Source organism: Anopheles marshallii, chromosome 2 (genome assembly GCF_943734725.1).
Source record: "Anopheles marshallii chromosome 2, idAnoMarsDA_429_01, whole genome shotgun sequence".
In the NCBI taxonomy this organism is placed as follows: Eukaryota; Metazoa; Arthropoda; class Insecta; order Diptera; family Culicidae; genus Anopheles; species Anopheles marshallii.
The window spans coordinates 35474509-35486304 of NC_071326.1; the positions used below are offsets into that span (position 1 = coordinate 35474509).

Genomic DNA, 11796 nt, shown 5'->3' on the forward strand with positions numbered 1-11796 from the left:
ATGCTTTACACGTTGCAGAGAAGCACCCAGAGAAAAAAAAGGCAACAAAACCAATAGCTCCGTACACCGTCAGTGGTTCCGCAACCGGCACTGCTTACCCTTGTCACGACCAGCCGAGTTGTCGGCAGCAAAGTTCAACCCTCTCGAAGATCCTTTTCTTAAGGTCCACTTTTCGCATGATGAAGTTTGAATCATTAATTTCGCAAACCCTTTGCCATCCATCCACCCCTTTCCCTGCCACGGTAGAAGAACTGCACGACTTCAAAAGCTAGTCCCAAAATATGGCTTTGACGCACGACCAAAACGGAGGACAGAGCACACACACACACACACAAGACTACCAAACAGCAACAGTTCGCCCAAAGACTTTCCCAGCAAACGAGCGGCACAAGTCGCTGCTAAAAACTGCGGTCTCGTAGCTCATTGTCACCGGTGCTATATCATACATACATTATCAATCTGTACCCCGGGAGATGTGGGTTTGCCATCGGTGGGACTACGCTAGATGTGTGCGCGGGTGTGGGTCGGCCCATATGTCCTGATATGGGACGACTGGCTCAGGAATGATATATGTTTGATACCCTCCCTGCTCCCTCAGACCGCCCGCCTTTCCCACACTCACACCACGGAGATATGTGGCGAGTGTCACATCTTCAATACTCGGGCGCTGGTTTATTATGCGTATGTCTTTCCGCCACCTCCTAACTACGGCCGTATCTTGTACGATCGCACGTTGCTACTTTTTCAACAATGATAAGCTTAAGTTTTATGATACCCGAGTGTCACACCGTTTATGGAATTCGCCATCCATGGAAGGATCGAATCCGTCACCTCCAACCACCTGCCACCCCAACCGTCCCTCGCAAAAGGGATGGTTTATGGGCTAAAATCAAAAACCTCAACGCATCGCACCTAGCCGGAGTCTGTCGCCTGCAAAGGCGAAGGTGCGGGAGAAATAATCATGATGCTGCTGATGATGATGATGATAGTGATATCGATACCAAGGACGAGAGTATCTGCTACAGGACAACGCATCATCATGCTGCGATGACGGGGGGTTTGGGTGTGTGGAGGGTACCGCGTACCCATATACACGCGAGCGCCCGCTGCCCGCTGATGACCCTGACAAGCACAAAACGTTAACGTGCGTCCACCCGAAACGGGGCCAAGAATGGAAGGTTAGTAAATAATCATAAGAGATCATTACAAGGCGATAGGCAGGGCCCATGCAGCGCGATACCAGCAAGGACCGGTGGACAGGGGCGAAAAGCGGTGCCCGCTGTCTTGGTTGTTGGTGAAAATTTATGGTTCCATTCTTGGGACCGAGAATCTTGATTAACTTTTACCCGGAGCAGCACAGTGCCGTTGTGGCCCGTGGCATTCCCGGCGAAAACAGTGCGAAAAGCCTAAACCTCACTGAGACAACGGTTTGGCCTCACTGTACATGCGCTAGTGCTCGACGCAGCAGAGGATAGAATTGTGAGGCCACCATGTTTTTGAGTCCTGGTGCGGGGTGTTGTGTGCCTGTGTGTTTGAAGATGTTATTTTGATTACGCAATATTTCCAATCTCATTATTAACAGGACGGGACGGAAGTGCAGAAAGATGGCATGGATGGCGTGTGCTGCTACTGGTTGAAGCTTCTGCTTTTGTACTTGGTATAGCACAGACCCTTTGCTGTAGACTGAAACCCGACACGATGACCAATTGATGGTGAGAACGTTATGAAGCGGCAGTGGCATGACGAAAAGGGGTATTGGGATTTGCTCTGGCAGAATAAAGCTAAGAGGGGTGGAGGGGGCTAATGGTTATTAAAGTTTCCGAATGGAAGCGCTTATCTGCCGGACCCGAGTGTGTCGGTATGCTCGAGATACTGCTTGGGATGAAGTGTCGATAAAGTAAAGTAAAAAAAAAAAGTGAAGCTTAAACACACACAATCCGGCAGTCCCTTGAGGACGTGTCCAGGAACTCGTTAGGAGTCAATCCAACACTCACTCCGGGCATACGTATATTTTTGCGTTTGCAAAGCTGGTGATGGTGGTCATTAAGAATTCCATACCATAACCGAATCGTGCATTATTAGAAAGGATCAAGCGTTCCGATACACTTGCTAACCTTCGTTACGAACCGTAGTCACATGTCTTTTGACAGCATTTCGCACAACCGAGAGCAACCCACGTCAAGTGTGGTTCGGTGTGCATACAAACATACAAACACCACACAAAGCAAGATAGAGCAAAGATTCACCCGCTTCCACCATTAAAACGTCCAATCGAATCCAGACGACGAACGTTGCTGAATGTGCCACCTGTAGGAATGCTTACAGGGACACGCAGATTTCAATCGATTGGAGCAATAAATTAATAGTGTTCGATACGACACTATATTGGCCTGACGTCCAACGTCGTCGGCCGACTTTCTCCCCATAATTCTTACCTCGGACGACGATAGGCGAAGGTCAAACTGTGGGATCTTGGCGAAGCAATAAGCTTTCTACGCTCACTGTGAACTTTGATTCCATTCCGTTGGCGTCCTGTGGTTTGCGACCGTGCCCGGAACGGGGTGTACGGAGTGGTTCGGTATACCGACGAGTTTACGACCATCATCATCGAGTATTACGAGGCAGCGGCACGCGTTCATAGGCCAACAGGCGCTTCCAGCTTATGGCGTAGAAAATGACCAATCACCTTCCCCTCCCTCAGAAGCCGTTGGTTGCCCAATGTTTACGGCCACAAATTAAAGGCCAAGCAATGGCCCCGTACGTTCTGGGCACCCAAACAACGAATGTGACACTTTTATTAAGATTTAACGAAAGTTCATTTCACCACCGTTACACTTCATGCGCCCCTCCCCCTCCCCGATGCTTACACAATCCGTGCAATCTCAGGTTTGGGGAATGAAATCTTTGGCTTGAAAATGTAAATACGCAGTGCCATATAGTTGACCTTAACGACTGAACCTCGCTTCCCATGGATATGGGCGGGAAACATCAACCGAGAGGACGGGGAAGAAGAAGAAGAAGAAGCATCATCAAAGCTATTAAAAATGAACCCATAAAAAGGTTTCTCTCACAACCATCCACAGTGCCTATGAAACTGGCCCACGTGCGCATATGGTCGAAGGTTTGCCACGGTCCGCTTTCCGTTCCGCCCCGTACTGGGGGGGGGGGGGGGGGGGGTGGCTGTCGGATAGTAAATCATGAAAAATGATGTTTCTGTTCAATTTTCGGGGACAGATTTTATGCAAGATGTTGAACGGGAAAGAGAGAGAGAGAAAGATAAAAGCGAGCTGAATATTAGGACATCTAAGCGTTCCATTTTGCGGGCACAGAAGAGCTCCTCCGTGGCAGATAAGACTAAATTCCTGCGCCGGCCGTGGTTCGGCAGGGAAGGAGAGAAATCTTGGGAAAGTGTGGGCCTGGGAGCTGCAAAAGAGGATTTCTAATTGATGAATCTCTTTCCAACTCCCGGTGCCTCGGGTGATTGCACTTCAAAATGAATAACTCTTAATCGTATTCAAATTACCACAGCGACGTCAGAGCTTAGGCACTCGTCGGACCCCGTAGTGAGATTGGTTGGTTGTGATAGTGGTCGGATTATGAAAATAATAAAACCGCTGGCCGTCAAAAGTGTAGCCATCGAGGATGTTACGTCTCGCTGCAAAATGTAAATGGAATTAAAAGTATTCTCCCATGCCCACTCCAGGCTCACTTCGTTTTGCATAAATTTCCACCGTTGATCCTCGGGACGCCACGAACCGTAACGGCCAGCACCGACCAATGCCGCACACGGAAAGTCCTTGGGCTCTTGTGCTTCAACCTTGCACACACACTCGAGTGTGGCGCTCTGGAGCGCGGTGTCGTCCAGTGGGCACCGGACCGCAGGTAATTAAAATCACTTGAATGATAATTAAGTGAGCTAATTATTATTTATCCATGAAGTCAACAGTACAATCCGCAGCACGATGTGCGACCTAGTTTCACCTCGCATTCACTCTCTTTCTCCGCGTTTGGTCTGCTGCTGTTTTATTTAAGGCAATCATGTTCGACAACACCAAACCGCACGGAATTGAGCTAATTATAAGTTCACTGCGAATAAGCAACCCGTAGCTCGAGATATTGATCAGAAGGCAAGCAAAGGAGCAACAAAAACAAAAGCCTGAACCTTTCTCCTGCTACGACTGGCTTTTCCATATTGAGCATTTATTATCATGCGTGTTTGTGTGCGATCGATCGATTGTTTCCTTTTCCAAAGCTAATTTCTCGTGTACAATGTGCAATTAACAGCGGGAGTTAGGAAAAAAAAAACAAATATCAATGATGTAAAATTAGCCCACTGTTGGCGCAATCTCGTACATATATAATGTCCTTAGGATATCGGATCTCGCTTCTTGCAAACCACACACCAACCCAAACATCGAAACCTTTTTGAAGCGCTGGAAGCATTCCTGTCAAAGTAAAACATTTTCATGACGACCGTAAAACGGGCGACGATAACCTTTAAGGCACCACGAAACAGAGGAGAACAAATAAAAAAAAGGTGGAAAAATCCTTTTTTATATACCACCCCGTCCCGAGAGAGCTCACCCACTCCGGCCAGCGTCAACAATCACTTAACCAATTTAGAGCCAGCCATCCTTGGGAGTACTCTTCCCAACCCCACCCCATTTGCCTCAACATCCACCAAAAACCCAACGTGCACATCATCGCTGTGCTGTGGGAGAAGGAATAAATTGCTACTGTTACCAAACACCCCCAAACCCCCGCCGGAGCTTTTACGTACGGGACAGAGCCATTGCAAAAGTGAGTTTATCGTTTAGTCGTTACGCAAAATTTGTCCCGTTTTTTAAACTCCTAATTGATTTTCAATCATAAAAACGAGGACTACAAAACCCATAGCCCCTCTCGTCCCTCCCCCCTTTTCTCTTACCTTCCCCACTACCTTAGCGAACTTGGCGGGAAATTTGCCGAAAGGGAAAAACTCCCAAAAACAATCAACTATAATTTTTAGATCGCTTTTATTTTTATGTTCACACCATAACACGGAACACTTCGTGGCCGTGGCGCGTGTGAAAGGGAACGAACAGCGGTCGAAGCGGTAGATCTGGGTAAGGCACAGCATACCCCTCAAACCCGGCCCCCTCGTGTTACACACGCAACTCTTCGCCGGCACCACAGCTGGGCGGGGGAACCGTTCTGTTGTGTAACGGTGGCTAACGAAAGCAAGAAAGCAGGTGAAGAAGTAGTAAAATTTTGATTACCATGGACGACGCCCTGATGGCCCTGGTTTCACCGCACCAACACTAACTTTCCACGGGGACGATTCGGTTGGAAGTTTCTAATCGAAAAAGCCAATCAATAAATTCGATCGCTTATCAGCTTATTGGGTGTTTCGCGCGTTCACCCACAAAAAAAAAACAGGCAGCAGCACCGGCGCGAAGGTGTCATGACGGACACACTACAAAGCAGTTTGCCAGCCCCTGCTGGATGCTTCTCGAAATGTAAAGGCGGCGAAGAAAAAGACCGAATGAATCACCAGCGGGCGCTAGTGTCACGAGGAAAGGAAGGATGCCATTAGGCGAGGCCAGGCCAATATTTTATATACCTTAAATTTGTTCCACACGCACGCCCGACGATTGGGGGTCCAAGTCAACCGGGACTGCCGGTTTACTGTTGGTTTGTTTTTTTTTCTTCTTTCGGTCGAATTTTCTATTTTCCAGACGTTTCCGGTCACCGATGTTGCCGACAGTTTTGGAATGAAGGCGGAAATGAATAGTCGAACTCTTCCGGTCAGCTAGTCAAGGTGGCTACCAGGCTCCCATTGAAAAGTGCGGAGGATTCGTACGAACCAGAAACATCATCTCGCAAAGAGGTGTAATGTAATGAAAAGTCAACGCCCGCAAGCCGCGATTGTTTCACACGAAGAAAACGCAACCCAGCAACTCATTCGCACCAAATGTCTCAAAACAGCGCATCCCCTACCGGTGACGAAGATTGGCCGAAGAGCCATATCTGTGGACGATAATGAAGATGTAAAACTGCCCAGCGAACGAGAAGAACACACCGAAACAAACGTAACAAAAACCCACCCCTTAATCGATTGACATGCTCTTCCTAGTTTCAGCTAGTAGCAGCCACTAAGAAGACGGCAGATAGAATTCCTTCTGTTGAATGTATGTTGCCGCGCGCTGTGTGTGTGTGTGTGTGTGCGCAGAAGACGCAGATGGTGAAATAGTTGCCAATCGGTTAGAGGTCTTTCGCTATCGCTGAGCCGTACAGCCGTGTGACAACCTTTCCTGATGCTCAGACCTTCTCGGTAAACTTCGACGAGATGCTATCAGTAGCCTAGCCACTTCACGGCAGCACTATACCCCTTGTATGTGTGTGTGTCGTCCCTATCCGGGAGCCGAAATCGAAACGAGATGGAGCTGAATAATATGTAACCCATTCCCACCTGTTCCTCCGTGGGTGAAGTGAAGCCCACGGTGGAGCGGTGGAGGTCGCAAGCAAAGAAGAAGCCTACCCTCGAAGACTAATGCTTGGTGCTGCCAGGCGAGTCGGAAAACGGTCTTAGAAAACGGACCAAACAACCCCCCCCACCCAGCAAGCGGTAGGGCGTAGCGGTGAAGGTGCACACGATTTACGACATCGGGATTAGAGAGTTTGGTAAATATTTCAACACTGCCTTCCCCAAAAAACCTCCACCCCAGTGCCAACCCCGCGGGGCCCACCTTCGACGGGGTTTTGCCCCCCATGCAAGAATCGAAGGCAGTGGAATGGTTTGATCGACTCTCGTGCACGCCGGGATCTGTTTACAGGCTTCCGGCCGTAAGCTCATGCCAAGAAACCCCCGGCTTACGGGCGAACCTGCGCCACATCGACTCCACACACCACAGGGGGTACCGCGTGCGGGTATTTGTGTGCAGCAGACCCGGGCTTAAGTGAATCACAAATGGACATTGCCATTTTGAACACCTGAGCACCCGAACTCGTCCGGGAGTTATCGAAATGGTGGCGTTCGGTCGGTACGGTTTCATCTTAGATAGCATCTCGGAGAGTGCTGCCACTACTGCCGAGTAGGTCCCGAGAAGCGGGTGTATGCTTGACGCCACTATCAATGGGTGCAAAGGGGCGGGGAGGTGTAGCCTGCAAACACAAAGGCTTCAATCAATTTCATCTCCCTCCTGGTACCCGGTGTTGCAAACGGTGGACGCTCGCTCGTTGACCAGTTATTAGCAGTTATCGCTTGGTGTAGGCGCACAATATCCCCCCGGAAAGAGCGAGGAACAGCTGCGAACGTTGCGCGGCGAGATTGTGCCAGAAGCACGGCACAAGGCAGGATGTAATAAAGTTTACGCACCAGGTGTCCCACTGCCGGAAGAGATAATCTTCTTGGCCAAGTTATGAATTGCTGAAATTTCGAGCCCGAAGATATGCGCTCGACCATCGTTCACCGATAAGCCAACGGGGCTGACCGGGGCTCCGGCAGTAATGGTCGTCAAACACCAAAAAGAAACCATTAGATATGGTCCGGGCATCGATTGGTGGCTATAAAACGGTACGACAGCACGCCCGTCCGGGTGAGTTCCAGTGTGTAACGCAACGCAACGCGGAAAAGAAAACCCGAAACCCAGGCCGCTATCCGTAATGAAGACGTTCAGAACCAGCGTCGCAGTGCAAGTGGTAGCCATCTTGGCTTCCCTAGCAGTCGCCAGTGCTGTGCCGCAACGCGCCAACTGTAAGTGGACACTTCCGGGCTGTCCGGGCCAGGCTGGTGCATGAATAATCCGATTCGTCCCCGTACCGCGGTTTCGCTTCAGCAGCGCCCACTCCACGGATTGCCGGCGGTGAGGAGGCGGCCGACGGCCAGTTTCCCTTTCAGGTGGCACTCATCAACGAGGGTTTGGTGTACTGCGGCGGAACTGTGCTCAACCGGCGCTGGGTACTGACGGCCGCCGCCTGTATCACCGGTAAAGCGCTCGCGGATGTGCAGCTGTTCGTCGGCAGTGCCGACCGGCTGGAAGGTGGCCGTAATGTGACCGCGGAACGATTCGTGCTCCATCCCGACTTTGACTCGCAAACGTACGCAAACGATATAGCGCTGGTGCGTTTGGCGGATTCTCTCACCTTTTCCGGTGACCAGCTGCAGCCCATCCAGCTCGAAACGGATTTCTTCGAAACGGCTACCAATGCGACCGTGTCCGGTTGGGGGCGATTCACGGTAAGTTATTTTGTAAGGTGCTTCTAAGTGTGGCTTCCGGGAGTGATTTTGTGGAATTAGACGAGGAAAAACCCTCCCCAGAGTGCCTAATTATAATGCCATAATCCGATTGGATTTGCGTCCGATGGAAGTGTAATGGGACGGCAATTCTTGAAAATAAGGCAATCTCGACATTTAGTGTATGTTTCACTAAACAAGCATCCACGACATGGTAACTATCGCTTGTCAATTAGCCAGAGAGTGATAAAAAGCAAGAAAATTTGTCCAACAATTCAGTCAAACAAGCACTGTAAGTTTCGTAGACGACGGGTCCCACCAACCCACCATTGTGGTGGATTATCGTTTCTGTGATTAAACATGGTAGGACGGTTTATCGGCTAAACTGGTTCCTCGAAAACTTATACAGTTGCCACCGGAAACGGCGGATTACGTTGGGAATATCAACTTCACGAATCAACTCCGCGATATCAACTCTACACATGAAAATGGCGGTGCGTGGAACTACGGAAACATGTTAGCCTAGGCTAGGGGAAGGTGCATGGCACACGGGGCAAAGCGATACCGATTCAACAATTCTTTAATGCACTTTCCCAACCCTACGGATCTTCGACATTTTGTGCACTGCCAATGCTAGTCCCGCGCACAAGTGCACGGAGCAAGAAAAATCTAAAAGGTGTGCAAACACACTTCAAAGTTTCTGCTGAAGGAGGGAGGCCCCAGATCCAGACCAATAATCCCCCGGTATCTTACCCAATGCGAGGGGAGGGGGGGGGGGGGGGGGGGACTATCCGTTGTGGGTCCTGTTACAGTAACGTTTCACAGACGCACACATACGTTTGCCATATGTCCGTAAGCACACTTAAGTCGATTCAATTTACCATTTTAATCTCCGTCCCGGCGTACAGGGCAGTCCCATGGCCGGGCGTCATCGGGGAGCCACGGCGGGAGACTTCCGGTACCGCGACTGGATGAAACGTTTAATTGATTGAACCGAACTTGGCGCCCGAAAGGATGCGCAACATTTCTAGTACGCTCCTCCGCTTGCTAGAAACGGTTCTTCTCGTCGTTAAACTAAAATTTTGCCCAGTGCGCACACACACACAAATCATCCACGTGCACAACATTCCAACGTGCAGATAACGTCGTCCTAATTCCGCACATCTCTTGCTGCCACTTTCCAGATTTCAAACAATCAACTCCCGACTCGTCTGCAGTTCATCCGCACGGACGTCATCGACAGCGAGGAGTGTGCGGACCAGTTCGACGAGCCGTACCGCAACCGAATCTCGGCCCGTACCATCTGCACCAGCAATCAGCCCGATCAGGGCGTCTGTCTGGGTGATGCCGGCGGTCCGCTCGTGCTGGACGGTGTGCTGATCGGTGTGCAATCCTGGAGCGTCCCGTGCGGTATGGGACTGCCCGATGTGTACGAGCGCGTATCGCACCACCGTGCCTGGATTCTGGCCATTACGCTGCTGTAGAGTGGAATCCCCGCTTCCCGCCCCCCCTCTTCCCGGACAGTGCCGTACGTAGGTTAAGTGGTTAAGTTCTCTATGCCGGTGTAGCCTGGTTCGTGTGCCGAATGCTCGTTAGGAGGCGCATTCGCATCCAACCGAAAGCGGTACCATTCGTCAATAAAATACGTGTACGGTGCGTTTGTCAGAAATATCGCAGTGGATTCTACAAAAAGGCGAAGGTAGCAAAAAAAAAAAAAAGAACTCCCAACATAGTGTCATACATGCGCACCGGAGGCATTGTCTTTTTTTGTTGTTGTTCCTCTGTGTCCGAGACTGCACCCATGGAATACTCAATTTCGCGCCCGCGTAGTTACGACTCGTCGGAGATAATCAACTTAAGCGATTCGATTTCACCCCACAGTTCCGGGGAGCGGGCGGTCCGACGGTGCAAACAACCGTCCAACAATGACACAACAAACATCGACAAAGTCCGCGAAAGGTCTTTGCGTTTCCCAGCTGGGAAGGATTCGCGCGCTTGGCAAATAGAGATTGAGATGTACGAGCGCTCAAGTGCCGCCGCTACCCTGCGCTTGTATTCAATTATTCAACTTGATTGCTTTCCCAATCAAGACACCCCGGAGCAGTGCGAAACCTTGGGTTCATTGTTGCCGATTGAAGTGGATGGAGTCGGGTTCTGTCGGTATGTTCCAACGGTTCCCGGTGTTCCTCTGGTGCTTCTGGGCGGCGGAGGGGGTGGGCAAGCAGGATAAATTTTGGAACGTTACCCACCCCGGGACGACTTTGTTAAATCGGGAGAATGAACTTCCGCCGTGTATCGTTGAAGCTGGTGGGGGAGGCGCACAAAATTTAGGCAGCACAAATCGAATTTAATCTTTACATTTTTGAATCGGTAAACTTGCTGAACGATGTGGTGCGTTTGCTAGAAATATCCGATCGTTGAGAGATTTTATGAGAACGTTTCAAGGATGGGGAGCCAGACTAGGTAATAGACTGAAAGGGTAAAGTTTGCAAAACGAGTTTACGCAACAAAAGCACCAAATCACACGAATTTAGATCGCCCTGGAATGACGCGATTTTTCATTTGCAAGTGGCTTATTTTATCCTTTATGAAAAAAAACCCACGATTCTAATGTCATTATACAAGTTGCCCGTGCTAAACGCTCCCCCAGTAATGTATCAAATTCAACCATCAACATCGGAACGATGGAATATGGTGTTCGAGATGTCCATAGCATATCCTTCAATGAACGATTACTTGTCAAAGCAACAGCAAACCGTACATAAATCATAGCCCGCGCGAATGGCAAACCCGCAACACGGCTGCCGCGAGAACGAAGAATGTTTTAATTTAATATGACAGAACACAAAAAGGAATACGCAACTCCAACACACACACACACACACACAACTTCAACTCTCGGTGCAAATTCTTCAGTTTCTTTTTTCTTTTTGGACCAACCAGTCTGACCTCTCTGTGTTTCGTTCGACATACTGAATACCCGGGCTGCGTCGTTTTGCCAGCAAAATATTTGCATAATGTATTGTTATTAAATTCCGTACGCGTGTTTTTTTTTGTTTCTTCGCCACCGCACACCGTGTGCACCCTTCCACCCCGCAGAGCACGCTGCTGGATTGCATTTTATGTTCTGCTTTTCAAGCACATGAAAGCACACGTTTCCTATAATACCCACTCACTCGGCAGAACGATTCGTTGCCGGGCATATGCAGGTAAGGATCGAGAAAATTGCACCATCACCATCATCATTTTCCATCCATCAAAAGATGGGAGCAGCAACAATGGGAAGGGAGGGGGAGCGCAAAGGTGAGCAACTGTAGAAATGAAAAATATGACGAAGTAGAAAAACACACACACACACACACACACACACGACATTCCCGGGACAGAGTTACGACACACATGCCCAACAGGAGGACATGCCACACGCCACAGCGTTTTCCTTCAAATATGTGCTCATCAACCGCCGGGAAATGCAAGGCCCTGGGAAGGTAGCTTGCCGACCGTTGTTATGACTTTTCCATCATATGTACCACATCATGCATACAGATAAACCAAAACAAAACAAAAAAGCTAAGGAAGAA

General features: G+C 49.6%; 1 protein-coding gene across 1 annotated transcript; it reads left to right on the forward strand.

Annotated features, from left to right (window-relative positions):
- Positions 1–7544: 7544 nt before the first annotated feature.
- On the forward strand, positions 7545–9699 carry LOC128719283 (chymotrypsin-2-like). The gene is made up of 3 exons (XM_053812908.1): positions 7545–7735; positions 7821–8218; positions 9400–9699. Exons 1-3 carry the CDS (start codon positions 7645–7647, stop codon positions 9697–9699), a joined length of 789 nt encoding a protein of 262 aa, XP_053668883.1. The 5' UTR covers positions 7545–7644.
- Positions 9700–11796: the final 2097 nt, after the last annotated feature.